The following is a 22,712-nucleotide window of genomic DNA, read 5'->3' as shown; positions in this document are numbered from 1 at the left end:
CAGGATGCTGACAAGCGTTGGAGCGCAACATTAAAGTGGCCTCTGCGTTCCTGCTGGGGTTTTGCACCCCCTCGTGAATTGATGGAAGTGTCAGCTGACTAACCACAATGCATGCATTTTGCTGTGTGTGTGTGTGTGGGTGTCTATCTTGGAGAGAGAAAGAGGATTCACGTTTGCACCCATGGAGTCAATCTATTAAATATGCTTTGTATTAATACATTTCCCATAGCTTACTGTAGAGCTTTATCAGGTCATATTTGAATAATTTCATAGAAGATGAATTTGTCCTTAAACTACAGTGGTGTGAAAAAGTTAACTCTTCCTGATTTATTTTGTTGCATGTTTGTCACACTTAAATGTTTCAGACCATAGAACAAAGGTAAATATTAGTGACCACATAACTGAACACAAAACAGTTTTTGAATGAAACTTTATTTGGGAAAGGGGGTTCTGCTGTCTACAAAAAAAAACCCGAAAGTGAATATCCAGCCACCAGCATCATTGTTTAATTTCAGTATTTCGAACATGGTTGAATGACGGATTCTATCAAAATAAATTATGGGCAAACTAGTGTGAAACGTTTAGAAGTTTATTTAACACATGTGTGTGAGTTCTTTGAAAGAAAACCTCGCGTACGGTGCTGGAATATTGTTCCTGGAAGTGCCATATTTCGAATGTAAGTCTTTGCCCAAATAACCACACGTAGAATTGTGCAATACAATTTAACACACTTATTATTTAAACACGTGGGACATATTTACACACTCGAGGACATTTATTGTCATTTTGTGTGGGTCAAGCTGTCAAATATCGCGTGGACGGCGCGCGGGTGCGCGCTCACGTGACATGCTACCAGTTCACATGACGCTTCAAAGCTTTAGTCATCAGAGGAGCAGCGACCAGTAACAAGCATCTGCCAACGAACGCCGTTTTTACCAGCACGGTGTTTAAGGAACTATTCTCACTTGTATCTTCACTCGGCAACAAGAAGAACAAGGCCTCTTATCGATATATATTATCCGAACCAGAGTGACTGAGTGAATTTTATACTCCGTCAAGTCAAGTGCACTTGTTCGGTCGAGGACCCACAGGCATCGACGACAGGCGATCAGCATCTCCACGGCTGAATCAGTGACAGAAACCGCCTGTTGTGACAAGACTCCAAAGATGAAACACTCCAATTGTTGTAGCGCCCTATTGGTCTTCATCTGCTTTGCAGCGCTAGGTGAGTGTTATTCGTGCTATATGGGACGACACGACCCATAGCTTGTCAGTTAGCATAAACTGCTACAAGCTCGCTACTGTAGAATTGCGAACAAACCTTTTCATTCAACATGTTAAAAATGTGCCTTAAAGTATATATACGCTGTATGTAAATTACTGCCCCCCCCCCCATGCATCTATTTATTTCGTCCGTAAACTACGTTAATTTTGAAAGCATCGACAGCCCGGCGAAATAGAAGAAAGGAACTTCCGGTTTGTTTGACGTCATCAAAATAATATTCTATGACTTTGCTGTGTTAAGTTTCACCATCCTAATGATTTTTCTGTATTGCTTCCCACCTGTATCACGGTACAGAAGAAGCATCAGCACTTAACTGCATTCTATATTAATGTAACTTTCAAGTTTTGTTGATGTTATGCAACAGCTACAGCTTTGTTGTTGTCATCTGAGAACTGCATGACTAGTGTTTGTATGCTGCTTTGTTATGCACACAGAACTATGCGCTTCTTTCTTTGCCCAGAGCCCAGGTGCAGACCAATCTAGTGAATAAATTCGGCCATTTTTGTGTAATTATATAGATGATTTTATGTTGTTTTATGTTGTGTAAACTGTCAGCAGCGTTGACAGGGCCAACATGTCAAGTTCAAGTTTCAACAGGCAGCATTGGAAGGAACGTTTGATTGAAGTGTGAGATTATACTCTGGGTCAAATGGTTTTTTATCATCAACAACTTTATTTCAGACACATACAGTACATGGGCCATAGGACGTTAAAAACAAACACATCAACAAGACACAATAAAAAGATGGCTATCACTTACTATGTAAGTTAAGACGCCAGTGTTTTCTCAGCCTGGGGAAAAACCTGACTGAACTTTGCGCAGACTATATATGATATATGTAACTGATAATACTGTATTGTGTACTATACTGTGCTGTACTGCATTGTATGCCACCTGATGTATACTGCTTTTTCTGTAATGCCGCCACAAGTGGGCAGTACACATAGGGGTACAATATGTTTTTAAAAGTGCTGTTTTAACAGATACTTGTCATATATACAGTGCCCCCTTCCTGATTTCACTCCATAAAGTCTTCATTTTGTTTTTCTTCAGTCATTCGGAGGTGGCCATACTGTTCTATGTACTTATTCTGAAATACTTTTACACTAAGAAGTAATGGGACACACAAAATTGAGACGAGACCTAATGGTTTTTTTGTTCAGAAGTGGTTTTGGTTTATGCCCAGTGTCTCTCTTATGGTGGAGTCATGACTAAGCCTTAACTAAGGCAAGTGAGACCTGCAGTTGTTTAGATGATGTTGTGGGGTCTTTTGTGACCTCTTGGATGAGTCACCACTGCACTCTTGGGGTAATTTTGGTTGGCCGGCCAGTCTTAGGAAGGTTTGCCACTTTTCCGTGTTTTTGTCATTTGTGGATAAATGCTCTCACTGTGGGTGTGCTGGAGTCCCAAAGTTTTAGAAATGGATACAATAAACCCTTTCTTATCGTTTTATCTAATTAATCTAAATCGAATTATCCTTAGGCAAGATACTGAACCCCCAGTTGCTGCTGATGCTATGTCATCAGTAGGTAAATGTGCTTCTTACTTAAGGATATGGGCTTTGAAGGCTTGAAAGCAGTAAGACTAAAGAGCTCCCCTGCTAACACACACAGCATTTACATGCATGCTGCCAGTTTCGAGGGTGTTCCAGCCTAGGTTTGGTGCCAAGTACAATGAGTTACACTGTGATAATGTACACTCTTTTAGCTGAGAATACTACCTCTTAGAAATTTCAGTTCTACCGAAAAAGAGGGACATGCCCTCCCCTTTGCAAAAAAATAATTAATGTGAAAAACGTTTCAAACATTTATATCTTTTGTGACTGACTGTTTTTGGACCTGTCCAGAGACCTCTAGTGGCCGTGGGCTGTAGTGAATCTCTGCTTCACAGTGAATGTAGGTCATGTAGGCAATGTTGTAGTTGAGCCATAAGCCTTTATCTAAAAAGGCTTTATCTACATAGCAGCAAGAAAGATAACAAAACGAAAACTTTATTCATGTATCTTTTTCTCTATTCAACACATAGTTTGATATGATCATCAACTTTGTCATATTTTGTACTGTTCTGTGGGTATATTTGACAAAAACAAATGTTTTAGTCACTTTATTTTTAAAAATGATTTCCTGTTTTTTTGTACGACAAAATGTAAAAAGTGTTTTTTATGCTTTTAGTTTTTTTAATTCTATTTTACATTTATTGCAGGCTGCAGTCAAGCTGTTACTCTTGAAGTGAGGGAGGGGAACTCTACATGCATCAAGGCAGACCTCACTGCATTTTTCTCCATCACTTACAACACCTCCAGTAGTGCGGTACGTGTAGCAACATATAGCATATTTAGAAATCAGTGATTCATTCATGCACGGCGAATGTCTGTACTCAGAGAACTGTGCAGGTGTCACTGCCCAACACCACCACAGTCGATGCGGCAAGCAGCTCGTGCGGTGCAGATGGCAGCGTACCGTGGCTGGTGGCTACGTTTGGATCTGGACACGCTCTAGGACTGAGCTTCACAAGAAATGGAAGTTTTTACAGCGTGGATAACCTGACGCTGCAGTACAATCTCAGTGACTCTTCGATTTTTGCGGAGGCCAACAGCTCTGGTGAGAACTCGATAAATTTGGGTTTGAAATGTCAAAAAAAATGTTCTGTCGTATCCATTGTCAAACCAAATTTCATAGTTAGCAATTTAAATCTGTATTGTATCGTAAGTGAAATGTGGATCGGTGCATCCCGATAGCTTATCCCAGATGAATTTGGATGGAAGATGCAGTGTAACCTGTACTGGTCACCAGTCAGTCGCATATTTTGTTTTCCTACAGATGTGGTCACTGTTGTGTCAGCGACTGTTGGAATCTGGGCAGCGATCAACACCACCTACCACTGTGTGAGCTCCACCTCTGTTGTAGTCGGGGGACAAATGGTCACATTATCTGATATGAGACTTGAGGCGTACATGCCAGGAAATGATCTGAGTTCAGCTGGTATGACAATTCTTGTAGGTTCTATTCTGTTTACTCTGTCATGCTAACTCATCCTCTCTTTGTCACAGAAACCGTCTGTGCAGCAGATCAAGCCAGCACTGCTGCTCCCACCACCACTGCCCAAACTCCAACCACACCAACTCCACAACCAGCAACACCCGAACGAGGAACATACTCCATTAGTAATAACGGCACAATTTGTTTCTTGGCCCAAATGGGACTGCAGCTCAATTTCTCCTACTTCTCTCAATCCCAGAATAAGGTATTAGTGTCTAGACAAGTCTGTGATGTTTGAATGAATGGTTTTATTTTGTGTCCACTTAACATGCAGATGTCATATTTGTTGTCTGTTTGTTCAGACTATCCAGGAAATTTTCAATCTCACCCCAAATCTGACTGTTTCATCTGGATCATGTGAATCCAACAAGGCAAACTTAGTTCTGACTCAGGACAGAACTACCACACTCAACTTCATCTTCACTGTGGTAATTGTATATTTAATTTTTTGTGTGCTCTCTCGCTACTCTAAATTGTTCATCCAAACTCTCTCTGCAGAACTCAACAACCAACAAATACCACCTTAGTGGGATAACCTTGTTCGCCAATTGGTCTGATATGACAGGTATTATACAAATGTGCATACACAATCATTTCTCTTGATCTGATTTACTCAGAAAAATTAAGAAACATAATTCTGTCTCTGTCCAGTTCCCTTCACAGCTACTAACACCAGCCTTGACTACCTGGGGACGACAGTGGGACGCTCCTACATGTGTAACGCAGAGCAAACTCTTGTTGTGGTGGAACAATTCTCTCTGAACACATTCAGACTGCAAGTTCAACCCTTTGGAGTCACCACTAACCACTTTGCCACAGGTAAAAAAAAATCTATATATTGTATGAGCAAAAATAACTGGACACATTCACATCGTCCGTAAAGGAATATGGAATAGGATATTGTGTTAGTCCTCTCTTTGCTGTTATAAGTTAACAGTCCTCTGTAAGGACATTCAAGAATTCTAGAGTGTGACTGGGATTTCATTTTCAGGTCAGAGGTCACAGATGTTTGACACAATCTCTGTTCATTTCAAAGGTGTTTGGTGGGGTTTAGATCAAGGCTCTCAAAAAAAGGAACTTTTACCAGACTGAAATGAACATAATCTTACACTATTGTCAGAGACTAATTTTTATTAGCTGTCACAAATCAAATAAAACCTCAAATCAGGTTTGCGGTGTGAAAACGACATTAAGGCCATTCTAAATGCATTGTTACCATCTATAACCATCTCCTGTTTCCAGCCGAGGAGTGTCAGATGGACCAAGATCAGATGCTCATCCCCATCATTGTAGGAGCAGCCCTTGCTGGCCTGGTGCTGATTGTCCTCATTGCATACCTCATAGGCCGCAAGAGGAGCCATGCTGGATACCAGACCATCTGAACCGAACTCTCGTCTTCGGGCAACCTGACATGACTGTGTGGAGTGTGACAATGAGAACGCAATAGACTGCAGACACAAGCGTTACAGAATGGAAGCGAGTGTTTGCATGTTGCTGTGATATTCAGATTATATATATTTTTTTCTTTATCTGTGTTGAGAAAAGCCAAATGCAGCAGTGTGCATCAAACTTGAGTCTATGCTAGAGGCATTTCAGTCTACATTAGCATGATTAAAAAAAAAAATATTCACCTCCCAGCAATCCACAAAGGTTGAATTGACGCAACTGTAGTATTGTTTTTTGAAGACATTTCACCTTTTTTCCATAAAACCTTCATTTGTAAAAAAAAAAAAAAAATGTGAATGACCGCCGTGCTTAACAATTTATAACAGCCACAATAACGACTACTCAGACGGCCCCTCACCTGTGAAATAATGGAGAAAATACTTTTTCCTCCGTCTCTTTGGTGCTTTTCTCACAACTGTATTAACCTTTGCATAGCAGTTAGTGCATGGTCAGGAAAAAATGGTCACCATCTAGTGACATTACCTAAAGATGCTGAAGACAGCACTGTATATTACTTGTGCAGCCATTTGAAAACGACTATAAAGTTAAACATTAAAGTAGGTAAGAGTGAGTGCAAGAGTTTACCATATACGCTCTTTAATGCTTCTCCAACAATGCAATTCTCTAACAAAATAAATTGAAATATATTAATATACATTTACAGTATTTACAATACAACACCCTTTTGGTAGAGTTGTGCACAAATGTAGATGTGTTGTAACACGACATACAGTAAGTCTGCAAACATATATTTCTCCTGGACTGGTGAATCCACCCTGTGCAGGAGTCTACTGTGATGTCATCACATGCTGCGTCCATGGCTATTAGCAGGGCAGTTTGTTCATGTGGACATCTGTCATGTAAACATTCCTCTATTGGATTAAGGAATGGGAGTGTATTTTCATGTGTGCTGCACGAAATTACACAAAGTAAAAGTTTACTGTGCTAACAACTTTAGTGTACATATAAGGCAAGTTTTACCTGTACATACTGGAGACAGATCTCCAGCTTTTCACTGTTCCGTTCAAATTTGTACAATTGGTTCATGCGCATGTCTTTTTTCTTGAGCACTGTAAATTGTTGCAATTGACACAGATTCAATTTTGTCAATCTGTGACAGCATCACCACCTCATGAGTGACAGCTGAAATTCACCTGAGAGCAATTGTTCAATTTAGGCATTTTCAGCAAAAAAAATAGAATAGATAGAGTTCAACAATTTTGTATTCAATAACTCAAGCAATGAAATTAAGACTATTGTTTTATTGGGAACAACTATTCAACATAAGTATAGTTTTGACATGTAATGAGTAATAATAATGTTACAAAACAAGCAACTGATATACATCCAAAAGCATATGCAATGTGATCAGAGCAAGAAGAAATTGCCAAGATGTGCACAAATGGCTAAATGCGGTGGAAGTTGAACTAAACTTTCTGAGAAAAGCACTAAGAATAATTGTAAATGGGAGAACTCTTCACCTAAAATCTCATAAAAGTCTTTTGATAGAAAGGTGGAACGTCTTCAAACAAGAGTTCAGTTGCTTCAATCCAACATTTACAAATGACCATAACCTGGATGAGAATCATTTCACCTCCCAATGTTTTCATGGTCTCTTTGGAAATTACTGAATTTCATAATATGTTTGGTTTTTAGCTGAATTAGAACCTCTTTCTCCTCGTTATGAGGTAATATGGAAGTAACATGAGGTAATACCGTATGACCCGAAGGATAGATTTATTTTTACAAGATTGAATTTCCTCCTTTTGTAAGAAATGTGGACAGCTGAGAATGTGTATATTCAAAGGTTTTCAATTGAGTGACCAGCAAGAGATGAGCCCTGGTAGTCTCCAAAAAGGGAAAGAAGGTTCCCCTCACTCCCCCAACCAAACAATGCTTTTCAGTGGTGTGACTGTGCATTGCCTCTTGTGCAAATTAAGACAGTTACGAATTAATATGTGCTTTAAATCTTTGTGACGGTCCAGCAGTCCTACTCTGCATTGTGGGTTACTATTACTATTGCCATTTGGGATATCCTCAGCATCTCTTGAGAAGAAATGTTTCGAATTTTTTGATACAAAACTGTTTAAACTTGTTTTGGCATTGCAAATCTTAAAAGATAATAAACATTTTGGTGGTGATTGGAATCTATTGTGCAAGAGTGATTGTATTAGGGCACATTGGGGTTATATTTGAATTCTGAATTTAAAATCACAAACAACACACTTACTGCAATGGGTCCCAAATGTTTCATATTAACGCAACCACACATTGAAATGTTAGATCATACAGATTATTACATGTACATATTCATGTCGCACATGTAATGACAGTCAACATTCATCATGGCAAAAATACAGCAGGTCTATTGGTTGTGCTTACAGTGTACAAAACAATTCATGTGATCAGGCATCTGCTACAGCTGTGTAGTAAAGTGCCTAGCTCCACATAAGAAAATACAAACTAAAAGCAAACTAAAGTGTAAACAGTTTTTTCTCCTTTCTCAAAGCTATAAATATCACATGATCATATACATTCATGTTGATGCGTGACAATGTTAAGACAAGACCTATACAAGGAGGTCAAGGTGCAAAAAGCTGGTTCTTCCCCCATGGAATGTTTCAAGAGCATGAGCACCATAAACAAGTCAGTTTGCCTCCTGAGCAATGATACGAGCTCGACATACCGCTCGGAGTTTGGTCAGTGTTGCAATGGAAATGCGTCCTGGTTCAGTGAAGATTTTCTAGGAGAGAAAATCAACACTTGATGAAATCAAGGCAGGTAACTTGAGTGCTTGTCGTTATGCCTTTTAACTCACCTGCATGAATGGGTGACATTCCTCCACAAAGGGTCCGTGTGTGATCTGTTTGAAAACTTGGCATACATCTGGCAGGGACTGGGCTTGCTGAATCAGAAGTCTGTGGTGGTGGATCAGTGTCAGCGCGACACGGTACAGGATTTTAGAGCCCTCGTAGAACAGGCAATCCCAAATTCGGAGAACAGTCTGCAATAAAAGCACATTTAAGCAGGGACCATGTGAATGCTGAATGCATGACAATTTATCGTGGCTTTGGCCAACATTCCTCCATAAAAGTCAGTGAAGCCCTCACCTCCACTGGCAGGATGTCTATATAGAGACAGATGAACCACCGAGACACCACCAGGGTCCACATTACATTGTGATCCATCATGGTCTTCCACACTCTGGGGGACTTGACCTTCACCAGCTCCCCCAACACCTCCTGGTCTGTCTTTAACCCGAGCATGGCTGGACTGTAGTAGTCTGTAAAGTACAGTTTATTACACAGTAGGTCCTGTGGCTTAAGACATCCATAATGTGGAAAAACAAGCACACATTTTGTAAAACATGACAAATAAAAGTATGTATGAGTAGACACCTGGTAGGATTTTTCCAAGGAGTGCATCCATCAGCCAAAAAGACTTCTCTTCATCTTTTGTTATGATAAGTAGAAAGCCAGCTATAAAATTCATGCCCTGGGAACAAATCACATTTATAATCACTAAAAACGTACTTTTACATCATCAAAAAGATGACTTAAAATAGAAAAACATTCCACTATGCTCCCCTTCCAAATACAATTAGCATGGTTGTGTGGACCATAACACAGTCACAGCGACTTCTCTTGGACAAGCTTTGGATTATAAAAAGCCTGTTTGTAAAACATTGAAATATACACATTTAAAAAGACAGTTACAGTACCTGACAGTAACCCACAGTGGGGTTGTGGTGACCGTAAGCCCGCAGCACATTGTACAAAGCTTTCTGCAGACACGGGTTGGACGTCGTTTGAAACTGTACGTTGTCTGGGAATGTTCTATTCAAGTCTAAAAAAAAAAAAAAAAAAAAAAAGACACAAATGGCGGCACTTAATAGAGCTAAAACCTCAGTTTATGATTTGAATAGGGGTAATTTTACTTCTACTTAGTTGACATGGTATTACTGTATGATAAACTAACTCATTTGTACATTTAGACCAAGGGTCTCAAACACGCGGCCCGCGGGCCAAATGTGGCCTGCAGGACAGTAGTTTGAGGCCCCCGCCTTGATATGAAAGTTTAATGTTAGTGCGGCCTGCGCAAGTTTGATATGGATGCTGTATGGTATCATGTAGCCAGAAAAAATTATTACATTTGATTAATGTTCATGTTAAAGGTTAAATAACTGTTAATAGTTATCCTCCCTATCCGTGTGGAAGTGGTAAGTTTTTGGCTATTTAAGTTTAAAGGAAATAACTTGAAGTCTACCGTTTAGGTCGCTAGCTCTCTAGTTTGCGAGTTAGCATGTGTCTCAAGACCCTGCAGTTGCGCAATATGTTGTAAATAAAAAGAGTATAAATGTGACTATAGTCGTGTTTTGTCATGTCTACAGGGCTCTAATAATGCTTTGTTAATTTTAATCTGAAAAAAATTATTTGTCTACCCACCAACTATATGTGGTTTCTTGAGTTTTTATTATTTGCCGTTTTATTATTATTATATTTATTTATTTATTACTGATTGATTGATTTTCTTTATTCTTGATTTATTTATTTTTCATCTTATTTTGTGTAGAAAAATAAAAATTAAGATATTTGAGAACAGTGGAATGTTTTATCAGAGCTTTTATTCTAGAAAATTGGAACCAAAGCGAAGTTTTTTTAATTTTTTTGTTTTTAATAAATGCGTTTTGTTTTTTTTTTGGAAAACCTGATGTGGCCCAGTCTCACCCAGACCCGAGCTCCAGTGGCCCCCAAGTAAATTGAGTTTGAGACCCCTGATTTAGACACAAAAACAAGGAACCTTTAAGCATTTGAATAATTTTAAGTCCTGCTCAAATAGGTTTCACTCCCATCCTGTAGGGGGTGGTAATTAGCAAACATTAAAAAGAAGAAGAAAGGTCTCTACTGTTTCAATTGCTGTTGCCATAGGCCTACTTTTAAAGGTTGTGCGTTTAGTTCATTTTTTTGATAACTTTGAAGGATAAAAGTACAGTAATAACATATTTTAAATAACACTAAAAGGTGTCAATTTTCCAATAATTACATCATATCAGTTTTATGGTTTTCCTACAATCCATATTTTTTTCCCTGTATTTGAGCTGAAGACTCACCTGATGATTGACTTAGCAGTTAGACAAACAATCACTGGCCTTACCTCCAAGCAAAGTGAAGAGAAAATAAGAAAAACATGACAGCGACATGTAAAATGATCCATTTTTTTAAATCCAATTTGCCGCATATCACCAGGTGTGAGTCATTTTGTGGAAAACAGTCATTTCCAAGTGAACATTGTATTAAAAACATCATAAGCAAACCTGTAGCGATGCTCTCCACCAGTTTGGGGTCATGCTGAGCTCCAAGCAGTGACTGGTAGTAGCCTGTGTTCTTCTCCAGCTGATCTTGAGCCCCACTGGTCGCCAGCCAGATGAGGGCTCGGTGTTCATTGGGTACCCCTTTACGGATGTAGCGCTTGACTGAATTGGGATTAAAAAAAAAACACATGAAAGTTGAATTAATCCCTAACTTCATAAGATAATTGTGACACTTGTATGTTTCACACTCACGTTTTACATTTCTCTGCACCTTGTGTTTGCCCTTCAGTAGTTTGGACCACTTGATGGACCTTTGGGTGAGCACAACAAGATACTCGGACATCATCTCTTCATATGACTCGTAGTCAAAGTCTTCTGGCCGCTCAAAGCCATAAGGATCCACCCTGGATGGAAAATTATAAAAAAAAATTGCTATGTACCAAACAATACTGTACAATGGTGAGTGTGGGTGTCTCAAAGCAGTGTATTTAAGATGGTTAGGTAACATGATAATCTAGATTAACCCTTTCACCAGACTGAGGACGTCTCTGTAGGGAACAAGTATGTTGTAGCACACTAAATGTGTTTTCATTTAAATGTATTTAAATGTAGTGTGTATTGTGTAAATATATTTTTGCCTTATTGCCAAAACAGAGGCAAAGCTTCGGTGAAGCCATGAAGTAGGTGGACGATAACGAGTTAAAATAAAAAAACTCCTTTAAATAAAATAAAATAAAGTGGGACTAATTTGCAGTGATGTAATTAAATAAGGTAACACGTTATTAGACACCTTTACAGGTTTGCATTCCAGGTTATCGCGATATTTAAGTCATGTCCTACAATGAGGAGGTAGCCATTATGTCAGGTAAACCTCTAAACTTTACTTCAAATGTTCTTACTTACACGAAGCTGTAACATTTAGAGTTATCGTGTTGATAAGTAAGCTTTAAATACGTTAAAGGTTCATATTAAAAGCATGTTACCTGTTCACTCTGTCTTTGGCTGTGCCGCCATAGGCGCTAGTCCCGCTGGTCGTCTTGTTCTTCTCCATGTTTTTTTTCTGCCTTCACTTATATCTTCTTCTTTCTACATTCGCTCGACCCGACACTACAAGTAGCACTTTCTTTTAAAGTTATTTTTTTTACTTACACGCTTCACTCGACACATACCAGCCCACTAGCTTGACTGCCATATGGCGACAACTTTGTTTGACTAGTTTTACCGCCATCCACATGCACCTGCTGCAGACTTCCTCCCTACTTCGAAATACAACAATACCCTTCCATTGATCTCTGGAAACGACATCCAAACAAGTGGGTGGATGCTCTCCGCCGATTCCAGCTAAGGATCCGCTTTAGGATCCCAGGAACGCCGTGGAAGGTTTCGCACTCGTGACGCAAGCCCCGGGACATGTCAATCGGCTCTCATGGTGCCTTCAAATGCATCGCGAAATATGGAACTCACTAGAAATTCAGTAGCCACACATTCTGACACTCACAAGGGGACGTTAGTACACTTCCATTATTAAACGACTCCTTTAATACATATGTGTACATTTGAACGGTCATAATAAAACACTACTACCTCAAATTAATATATGTATATTTGGTGCTACCTCTAATATGATAATCACACCACGAACTCATTAATATAATATCCCAAACATCTTCATAATAATTAATCATAGATAGGTCCGCAATCCTAGTAGAAAATGGAAGGGGATTTCTCCAAATGATAGTGAAGGCAGCACCACGAGCGAGTAACCACGCCTTTTCAGTGCAGCCTTCAGCTCATGTAAACAGTAAAACATGTCTGTTCCACCTTTAATGTAAATACAGTGATAAAAGATTGCTCAAGAGAAAAATTATTTCAATTTAATATTTTTTAAAATATTTTAAATACTGTAAGGGATTACTTGTGTTAACCTACATCTACAGACACCTCAACTTGTTATTATCATGTAGAAGGCTCATTGATTGATTTCTTACTGTTCTGTGAAAATATATATGGATGTGTGGATGTAGTATTTTGGATACTGTTAATATTTGATGGCTCACATGAGTTTGATCTAAAAAACCTGTCAAACTACCTGTTTTAAAACATTTTCGAAATGTTCAAATTATTAAAACATGTTTCTGGGTTCGACCACATGAGGGCGTCACAGTAAGAAAAATATATAGATTTGTGGTTACAGCAATGGATAAAATATGGGAGTGATTCATAGTATATATATATATACTGTTTATATACATATACAGTATATATGTATATATATTTATGTATATAAATTATGTATATGTATATATATTTATATATATATATATACACAGTATATACTGTTTACGTCGTGGTAGAAATGATCTAAATGGGAGTTTTTAACATTATGGATATCAAACTATTGAAAAATAACCATATAAGAAGTGTAACTAATAATATATTTAATTCTTGAAGCATTTTTGTTTTGACCGTTTCCATTTCCTTGATGAATCATATTTTCTGCAAGATTTGCATGTACAAACATACTTAAAATGTCTCCTAATTGACAGCAGGGCTATAAGGAGGGATATGGGAAAAGTACTGGGTAAAAAAAAAAAAAAAAAGAAAACACAAAATACCTTGTCCAATCATTTCAACACAACATTTGATTAATTATAGATGCCCAAATATATTTGACTAAGTTGTAGAAACATGTTCAAAATAACTGAAAAGAGTTTATTATTTATTATTAGTTGTTGTTCTTCAAGGCATTCAAACATCCATCTGTTTTCTATGCCGCTTATCCTCACGAGGGCAGGTATGCAGGTATAATGGAGCCTATCCCAGCTAACTTGGAGCGAGAGACCCTGGACTGATCGCCAGCCAATCACAGAGCACATATAGACAAACAATCATTCACACTCACATTCATACCTATGGACAATTTGTCACCAATCAAATTGTCACCAATTACTTTATTAACATGTATGTTTATGGGATGTGGAAGGATACCAGAGTAAAAACCCACGCACGGGGAGAACATGCACACTCCACAAAAGCGGAAAATCGAACCCAAGTTTTACAAGTTTTACAGCAGCATTCAAACAGTTAATTGTAATTAATTAAACATTGAGCATCAAGTGTGAATTACATTCTAACCAGTTTAGAAACTAAAAGTGTCAGTAAAGCGTATAACTTTGGGTTTATATGTTTGTTTGACAGATGGGTCCCCGTAGTTTATTGTCGTGTACTTTGGTCTCTGAGTTTTGTTAGTCACATGTAATTTAATTGGATGAGGTGATGTTGCAACAGGAACCGTCTCCTCAAACGCTGGCCTACTGGGAATGACCACAGATGGTTGGCAGTTTTGTACGTTTTGCGCATATCCCATGTCTGCTGTGAACATGTCTTTTCCTTCTTCAAATTGTATATCTGCTTCTTTATTTTCTGTGGCAGCATGGACATTTGATGTGTTGATATCCACAGGACGTGATTGTTGAAAAATTCCTTCAGTCCTTAGTTCCGTTTCTGAAGCAGGAAAGTTAGACAGTGAAGTCAACGGAATCTTTGCATGCAGTGCGAATTGACAGGAGACAGACATCTTGTCATCATCACCTTTTTGAGAGTCAAATGTATAAACACGTGGTATGACATACTTGGGCAGCCCTCTTTGAGCACCTCCACCCCAGAGTGAATTTGGGTCATCCACTACTTCTTTTTCCATTAAGCTATAGTCCCTACCAAGAGACTGTCCCCCTAAATTGGGATCTTTTTCAATCTTTTTCATGTTTTTTAGGCTAACTGAAATCTCATTATTATTAAAGTGTTGTTTCGGAGAAGAATCCCTAGATGTGGACCATAAAATGGAGTGTGGCAGCACAATTGCTGTATGCCACTTTAATGGGGGATCTCTGTACAGCACAAGCATGGAGGGCTCTGGGGGGGACCACTGTGTTACACTGTTAACACTGAGGGTATGTAAACTCGCATACTTTTCTGCGGTGCACATAGTTTCTTCTGTAGTATGTGTTTTACCGGCGTTGCAGTACTGTGCATTATCTGTCATGGCATGCAATGAATAATTGTTGCCCCCCAAATGTGTCTGCATTTGTCCGACTTTGAAATCGAGATCTATTTTTTCTTTCTCTACCTCATTTGCTGTCTGATTTGATGTCAGTCGTTGGTTTGTGCTTTTAGATGTAACCACCTGACAGTGATTGCCTTTATGATCCATTCCATCCACTTCCTGTTTGTGCTGAATCTCACAGCAAGCTACTTTGTGTTTTACACTGACTGTCCCAAGAGGTGTCTCACGTGGACATTTTGACTTGATTCCTTTGTGTACAACAACAATGTTCTCAAACTTTTCCATCAAGGAGGACAACACGATCCCTTTTCTAATTAGCCTTGATTTGATTGCCTGCTGCCTCGGTATCTTCAATCCAAATTCCTTCTGCTCAATTATGGCAAACTTTGCCACAATATCCTTCACAGTGGTGCCTCTTTTCAGTTTTTGATCTCTTCTTTCTTTGCTCATCTTGCACATTTCGTGTCCACCATCTTGATTGTGATAGTCATCACCTGCTGCTCTTCTGCTGGACAACAAAGTTCCTACCTCTCTTCTGTGGGTGATGGCAGGTTTGGGGGTGGACCTCAGGAACTTGGACTGGAGGAGTCGGAATGTAGTAAGACGCCGAGGTATGGGGTCACGCGTTCTTTGAAGACACTCTTCTTGGTGTCCTGACCAGCTTTTTTCTGAGGTCTTCGAAGTGGCATTAGCGTTCTTTCTTTTAATTACTTCATCAGGGAGCTGAATCACTGGTATGTGGCTTCTTTTAAGTCCAGTCTGCTCAAAAAAAACTATATTGTCCACATCTTTGTTTCTGGGCGCCCTGTTGGGAAGTTCCTGTGTCAGGTAATGCAGGAGGCTCTCCAGAATCCCTCGGAGCTCCCGGCGACAGTCACGGTCTCTTAGCAACTTCCTCAACATACTGGCATCAGGGCTGATACAGGCTTTCTGAGAATCTGGTCTATAGAGAATAAAGGATATGCAAAACTTAATCCACATGACTGTGTTAATATTAGCAGACAATGAAGTCATTTTTCTGAAAAAGTACAGTGTCCTATGAGCTGCGCATTTCAATTGTGCATGGTAGTCACAGAGAGATTCATCTGCCAGAACCATATAAAGTAGCCTAAACACAAGTCAGGCTGCTATACAAACACAGTATACAGCTATCCTGCCATCACCTTCATTATTAAGGATCTGTGTCTGTGTTGGATCATACAGCAATTTCAAAATCCAGAGTTATCCATGTCAAATATGGATTCAGATAACAATGTTTCTAAAAACCTTTCAGTTATGCTGGTTAGCAAACTACAAAAACAGAAAGAAAAAGCATAACGACCAATTGAACATGAGGGTGACTGGTTGCTACAGTCTGGTTTTATGTATACAGGCAACAAACAAAGTGTAACGAGTGAAAAATGGATAACTAACAAAAATAGAAACATGGGCATCAGAACATTTTTAAATGTCAATCAATTGAAGATAATGAATCCCACACATAATTTATGCTATTAAATTCATGCTTTTTAAAAGGGGAACTAAAAAAAGGGTGGTGGGGGCTGCATTTTTGGGGTGGAATTTTGCCCATCATTCACAATCCTTACTTGAAACATCAACACATATTTCTTTCCCTTTTCTGTGCTTTATAATACAAGAAAACAAGTTAAATTCAGCCAATTTATAATGCTGTCATTGGGATAACCCTATTTGGACTACGAATCCCTCTAAAAAAAAACAGCGGCTACAACTCTTATGATCTCTGCTCTCATTGGGATGGCTGTGTGTTCCAGCAGAAGACGTGTGCTCCAGTCCTCAGGTAAAAAACGCTGACGGCAAACAAGCATCTTGTTGAGTCTATCGATGCAGGAATGAAATTCTGTAGTGTTTTAAATCATCAAAATACGGCAAGATACTGCAACTATTCCATGTTATCGTCAGTGTGCGTGTTAATGCATGATCAGAGGTGTTTTTAAGAGGGCTTCATAGTCAAAATAGATGTATCCCAATGACAGCATTGTAAGGTAGCTATAATGCACAGAGAAGAGAAATAAATGTGTTCATGTTTCACATTAGGATTGTGAACGATGGATTATCCAAAAAAAATGTCTAATTTTATGGAACTCAAACAATGTCACCATAAAAATGGGACATTAGGGAAAAACAATTAGCCGTATTCTAGCAGCACTGATTAGTTTAAGCAGCATTGATTAGTTTATAGATCATTTGGGTGAAAGAAAGGTACAATATTAAAGTAGAAACAATATTAGAAGAGGAAGAGAGGCAGAGTTTATATACAATATCTAAAACATTTTAATCATCACTATGTTATGGTTATTTCCCATGCTTTACTAATAGGTTTGTCATAGTTCAAGTCACCAGTCACATGGCTGCTTTAGCACTCAACGACACTCATGTCACTGTTATGCACTGAATATGGTTACATTGCTGTCAAATGTAGTTATATCATTGGGTGCAAGATTGAAATTAAGAGTAGGATTATTGCATGTTTTATGTATTTTCCCCATTGTCCAACTATCATGAAAAAAATCTTGCACTGGGATCAAATGGTAATATAAATTAACATTAAAGAGGACGTATTGTGCTTTTTCGACTCTTCTGTCCGATAAAGGTTGTTAGAAAATTATGTTATTGTGTTAAACAATGCCAAAGTTCCAGTTAATGAGGTTTACGCAGTTGGATAGAAGTTTGGGTTGGTTCCCTGAGAGTTTTTTTTCTTGTGACATCACAGTGAGCTGGACTTCCTTGCTGTTAACCGTATGAGCTGAGTGGGACCAATCACAGCAGAGTGGGTATGCCTGGAGGAGGGGCGTGGGTTGAATGAATTCAAACAGATCGTTTGGAAATACAAAGAAATACAGCTGGAATAGGTGCAGATTCAGGAAGATCTAGAAAGTGCGGGTTATTATGTGTAGCTGCTCTATAGGAGTGCACAATTCAGCACAACAGGTCCCCTTTAAGCAATAGGGGATTAGAGTTAGAATCATCCTCAGTTGCTATAGTTTACTTAAGTTTTACTTCTCCACACTGCAATCCAATACAAGCATTCATTCATCTTCAAATCCATGTTAGCGATACATTTTATATGGAATACACGCTGGTCAGATGCATATAGACCAACAGGATAGCCTAACCTTTGATATTTTTGTGGTTCATTACTTGGGTGGTTTATGGATGGCAAGACAGAGAGGGTGTGGGGGGATGAAAAGGACATGTTACATTAGAAAAAGGATCTACCAAAGAGAACTAAAGGACAGTGCAGGGGAGAGAGGTCTTTGGGTCGTGCAGTTCCTTTTGATAGAGCCAATAGGCAGCAGTTTTACTTGTCTATGCACTTCTCTGCAGATGCTGCTTTGTAAAGCGCCTCTCCGAGCTCCTCCAAGCGTTGCCTTTTGTCTAAATCCTGGTACAGGCTTGAAGGAACTTGATTTAGACCATACATAAGGCCATAGAGGCAACCAGCGATCAGGCCTGTGGCTTCACTCTCTCCTAAAATAACAGGCAAGACTCAGTGAGCTGTACAACAATCAATGACACGTCTGAACAACTAACCTCCGTGGAACATGGCTCTTCTGCACAGTTCTGCCCAATCGCTTCCTGCAATAAGGAGGGCATCATAGGCTATCATCGGGGCATCATGTCCCCTCCGGCCAGCACGTCCCTCTGAACTCCATCGCTTGTACATCTGCACCAAAATTAATGTGGTGTAAGAAAAAGTTAATTTCTTAAACAACAGAGAGACTTACCTTATCTGTGTCGTCAGCATCATAGCGATTTTCCACCAACGGTTTATTCTGACCTTCTTTTTCTAGTTCCCTTTCTTCCAGGTAAAACTGCCACTTAGCTTCAAAGTAGAACCAGTTTTCTTGATATTCTGTATAGAAACATACATTGAAAAAAAAAAAACCTTTTCTGTGGGATATGTGTACAAAAATTCATGTTTTCAGTATCAGCTAAATAAAAACCGGTACATTACAATTTAAATGCTGTCTTAGCATTCAGAAATTCATTCAGAAACATTCTCAGGTCAAAATGGCAAAAAATTTGATCGTTTCAGCCTCTGATCCACATGAAACAGTTTTTTTGAAAACTGCATCAAGTGTGGGAAAGTCTGAAAACACTGGCTTGTCGTTTCTATGTAGACTAGCAATCCGCTCATTTTTTTAAACAATGACCCCAACATAATATCTGAATATTTCAAGCTTCATGGTTCTGTCGTACACGTAGGTGTGTATCAGTTATCAGTATTTTCCGGACTATAAGTCGCACTTTTTTCATAGGTTGGCTGTTCCTGCGACTTATACTACAGAGTGACTTATGAATGGAAAAAAAATGTTTATGTTACATAAACACTGGACACCTTTTCTGTTCATGTTTATTTTTTATGTAGATGAATAACCATTGTGTTAGCATATCTTACACCTATTCAGCCGGTTCTCTGTTCTTTTATTATTAGAACCTGCCTTCCAAGAGGCCGTAATGTCTGTTTTGGTCAAGTAGTTTGTAAAATAAATTACCTGCAAAAAATGCGATTTATACTCAGTGCGAATTATGTACGTTTTTTTCTACCTAATTATGCATTTTTGGCCTTGTGCGACTTATACTCCGGAGCGACTTATAGTCCGGAAAATACGGCATTTACTAATCTGGCACAGTGAGGAAGTGACTTTTTTTCAACACACAAAAAAATAAAATATCCTAAGGTCATTATGGTATTACGGTATCTGTTTTGAAACATGACCAGAAACCTAGTGTTACCTGCCATTTGTCTTATGGTTTTCCTGCAGTACTCCTCAGCTCGAGGGATTACTTTCATGAGCTCACGGCCCCAAGTTCCAAGAGGTTTTCCTTGGATTGCATAAGAAGCAAACAGCGCTGTTGTCAGGGAACCCAGAAAGCCTGCAGGAAAGAGATTGTCTGTCTGTGTCATATCCAACTCAGTAGTCAGGTCTAAAACATAATACTTATAGCTTGAACATAATCTGCAATTTAGAGTTATCATGACTCATAAAAATCATGTTTATGTTTAAGTAGTATCACCTGTGGGATGATTATGGATCATCCTTCCGGTCTCAATGCTGACCTCCACTAGACTCTCTTGTCTCTCAGGTTGCCAGTATCTCATACCCACACACATTGCCTTAGCAGCTGCACCAAATCCAGACCCTGACCAGGCACATGTATATGCATACTTTAATAAATAAAACTTGTTTTATTCGGTTTCTATTCAATAACCTTTTTCATTGAAGGGTGTATGCCAGGCAAGGAGAAAATTATGCGGTTTAAGGTGAACACAGCCTTCAACTGTTGCCGGATCAGGGCTTCTTCCCTGGAGGGACACCATGGCTTCAACGTAGAGACGCACCAGCTCACGGTACAGGTCTTCCAGACACCAGTAATCTGCATGAACACACAAACATGAAGTGACTCTGAGTCAGTCATGATTGGCAGGCAAAAGGAGACGTGTGTTTCTGCAATGAGCTAAGTTTAACCTCAGCCTGCAACACTACAGATTAGAACCAGCATGCCTCAAGCAAGTGGAGTCACAAACACGCACACTGAGGTGTCAGCTGGGATCCAAGAGCACAACCATTAAGAAAAACCTTCTTTTACCGCTTATTAAAGGTTAAATCCTCCAATCCTCCCCTGAAGAACAAACTGCTTTATTTCTGGTCAGAAGATTCAAAGTCTAATCTGTCAGTGTGGCTGCTTTGCCTGTTTGCATACAAGTGCATGTGTGGATTTTAGGATGTGGCTAAATAGGGATACCTAATCTCCAAAAATGTCATCACCATATTACTGCACCCTGTCTTTGGCTTTAATTGTGTCTGCACTGAAATATGTCACCAGCAGTGAGCAGCTATTGTTGAATGAGAGCTAAGCTTTCGTATACTATTTTGAACATCTCTGTCCCGGTAATGCATTGCTGTCCTTTGGGGGGGCTTAACATGGCATTTGAGTGAGGGCATACACATATGACGGTCTGTACTTGGATTTTGGTTTTGTTGACGGGGTACAAGAATGGTGCACGCTTTCCATTCAGATATATTGTGCAATCGTTTACATCAAAAATGTTTTGACTCATGGGTTGGGTTAACAAAATTGTGTGGGAGGCCAGAACATATATTTAACACACACAATTTTACGCTTATAATTCTAACAGTCCGCCTTGAATTATTTGGTAATGGTAACGGTAATGGTAATGGTAATGGTTTTATTTCGTTTGAACATGCATCAGATTACAATTGAATGCATCCCATAATCAGTTCACAGTTCCACATGTCCAAAAGGAGTAGGAAGAAGCAAAGCTTATTAAATCCTACCCCTCCATCTGGTACTTTTACAATCAGTAACTGTTACATTTGTTCACTTCCTGCTTTCCTAATATAGTTTAAGTTTAAAAAAACTTTTTTTTTTTAATTATATTTTTGTCATGTACTGAAGTAATGGTAATGGTAATGTTAATGGTTTATTTCATTTGAACAAGCATCAGATTACAATTGAGTGCATCCCATAATCAGTTCACAGTTCCACATGTCCAAAAGGAGTAGGAAGAAGCAAAGCTTATTAAATCCTACCCCTCCATCTGGTACTTTTACAATCAGTAACTGTTACATTTGTTCGCTTTAATACAGTTTAAGGTTTGGCAATTTGTCTAATTTTATGTCATACTATCAGCTGGATGTTCTCATTTCCCTTTTTTTCAGGAGCACTTTAAACATAAGGCCACATCAAACTTAATTTAATTTAATTTTATGTTGTTTTTTTTACTGAATAAGACATCTGACTTGAAAGTCATGTTGCCAGCTGGTATGTTAAAAGTCGAAATACTTAAAAGCAACTGGCGAACTGGATTCAAACTATTGGTGCGCCGCATGTGGCCTCCGGGCTGTAGTTTGCCCACCCTTGGTTTACATATTCAAGCCTATATGAGGAATTCAGCACTGTATAAAAGTGTCCTTACATGGTAACCTTGCCCAAGATGGATGCTGAACTTACCTGTTATAAGTGCCTCAGCTGTGGTTATGTGCATCAATGTTGCATCACTCAGCGGCCAGTTATCTGGGTCCAGTTTTAGAGCTCCCAGACCGCCCAAGGATGCCAGTTCCTCCTGGATCTTTCTGCCTGATGTGCAACTTTCCCAACGGCCTTTTCTGAAGCCCAAGGCATCTCCAACACCGCCCAGGACCATACCAGCCTTGAATTTCTCCATGTTCCTAGTCTTAAGCAGTTATTTGCAAGAACTTCTTCCACCAAAGAGCTTTTCAACCACCTAAACCACGCAGTTAAAAAACAATTGAGTAGAGATTATCGGCATTTCCTGACAAATATTCTCCAGCGGCCGTTGTTTCTTTACCAGCTTTCTAATCTCTATCAAAGGTAGCCACTCACATCAAAGTGTCAGTGTTATCTTCCATGGCTTCTTTATGCCGGGCTGGAGTATGTTGAGCTGGAATCCCGTGTCTCCTAAAAAGGCAATCCCCTTGGCTCCATAGCCTAAAAGCCTGATGGCTCGGTTTGGGGTGGTGATGGTGGGCCGGGCGTGCTGTCAAAGATGCTAATGTGCT

General features: G+C 39.2%; 3 protein-coding genes across 3 annotated transcripts; 1 reads left to right on the top strand and 2 right to left on the bottom strand.

The window, feature by feature from the left end:
* The first annotated feature begins 842 nt into the window (after positions 1–842).
* Positions 843–7,917, top strand: lamp1a (lysosomal associated membrane protein 1a). The gene is made up of 9 exons (XM_058088584.2): positions 843–1,225; positions 3,489–3,595; positions 3,667–3,886; positions 4,106–4,267; positions 4,336–4,529; positions 4,627–4,752; positions 4,823–4,889; positions 4,976–5,143; positions 5,567–7,917. Exons 1-9 carry the CDS (start codon positions 1,168–1,170, stop codon positions 5,704–5,706), a joined length of 1,242 nt encoding a protein of 413 aa, XP_057944567.2. The 5' UTR covers positions 843–1,167; the 3' UTR covers positions 5,707–7,917.
* Positions 6,280–12,490, bottom strand: grtp1a (growth hormone regulated TBC protein 1a). The gene is made up of 8 exons (XM_058088586.2): positions 12,065–12,490; positions 11,334–11,485; positions 11,085–11,243; positions 9,492–9,616; positions 9,169–9,265; positions 8,881–9,053; positions 8,589–8,774; positions 6,280–8,513 (listed from the first exon to the last, which is right to left on the bottom strand). The coding sequence occupies exons 1-8, from the start codon at positions 12,130–12,132 to the stop codon at positions 8,418–8,420; spliced, it is 1,056 nt and encodes a 351-aa protein (XP_057944569.2). The 5' UTR covers positions 12,133–12,490; the 3' UTR covers positions 6,280–8,417.
* Positions 12,491–18,306: 5,816 nt separating this feature from the next.
* On the bottom strand, positions 18,307–22,405 carry adprhl1 (ADP-ribosylhydrolase like 1). Its single transcript, XM_058088585.2, has 7 exons — positions 22,144–22,405; positions 20,380–20,544; positions 20,185–20,310; positions 19,903–20,043; positions 18,891–19,018; positions 18,697–18,829; positions 18,307–18,633 (listed from the first exon to the last, which is right to left on the bottom strand). Exons 1-7 carry the CDS (start codon positions 22,355–22,357, stop codon positions 18,464–18,466), a joined length of 1,077 nt encoding a protein of 358 aa, XP_057944568.2. The 5' UTR covers positions 22,358–22,405; the 3' UTR covers positions 18,307–18,463.
* Positions 22,406–22,712: the final 307 nt, after the last annotated feature.

The sequence above is a fragment of the Doryrhamphus excisus genome, linkage group LG13 (assembly GCF_037039965.1).
Source record: "Doryrhamphus excisus strain RoL-2023G ecotype Guam linkage group LG13, RoL_Dexc_Guam_v1.1, whole genome shotgun sequence".
NCBI classification, from domain to species: Eukaryota; Metazoa; Chordata; class Actinopteri; order Syngnathiformes; family Syngnathidae; genus Doryrhamphus; species Doryrhamphus excisus.
This window is presented reverse-complemented; position numbering and strand designations above follow the sequence as displayed.

Excerpts from the sequence above, each read along its gene's own strand:
- adprhl1 (XM_058088585.2), bottom strand. The coding sequence starts at position 22,357 with ATGGAGAAATTCAAGGCTGGTATGGTCCTGGGCGGTGTTGGAGATGCC. Across the intron at positions 19,019-19,902 it reads AACCATAAGACAAATGGCAG|AATATCAAGAAAACTGGTTC; the intron begins GTAACACTAGGT and ends GTTTCTATACAG. Across the intron at positions 18,634-18,696 it reads AAGAGCCATGTTCCACGGAG|GAGAGAGTGAAGCCACAGGC; the intron begins GTTAGTTGTTCA and ends CTGTTATTTTAG.
- lamp1a (XM_058088584.2), top strand. The coding sequence starts at position 1,168 with ATGAAACACTCCAATTGTTGTAGCGCCCTATTGGTCTTCATCTGCTTT. Across the intron at positions 1,226-3,488 it reads CATCTGCTTTGCAGCGCTAG|GCTGCAGTCAAGCTGTTACT; the intron begins GTGAGTGTTATT and ends CATTTATTGCAG. Across the intron at positions 4,753-4,822 it reads TCAACTTCATCTTCACTGTG|AACTCAACAACCAACAAATA; the intron begins GTAATTGTATAT and ends CTCTCTCTGCAG.
- grtp1a (XM_058088586.2), bottom strand. The coding sequence starts at position 12,132 with ATGGAGAAGAACAAGACGACCAGCGGGACTAGCGCCTATGGCGGCACA. Across the intron at positions 11,486-12,064 it reads GCCAAAGACAGAGTGAACAG|GGTGGATCCTTATGGCTTTG; the intron begins GTAACATGCTTT and ends TTTTCCATCCAG. Across the intron at positions 9,266-9,491 it reads CCACTGTGGGTTACTGTCAG|GGCATGAATTTTATAGCTGG; the intron begins GTACTGTAACTG and ends ATTTGTTCCCAG.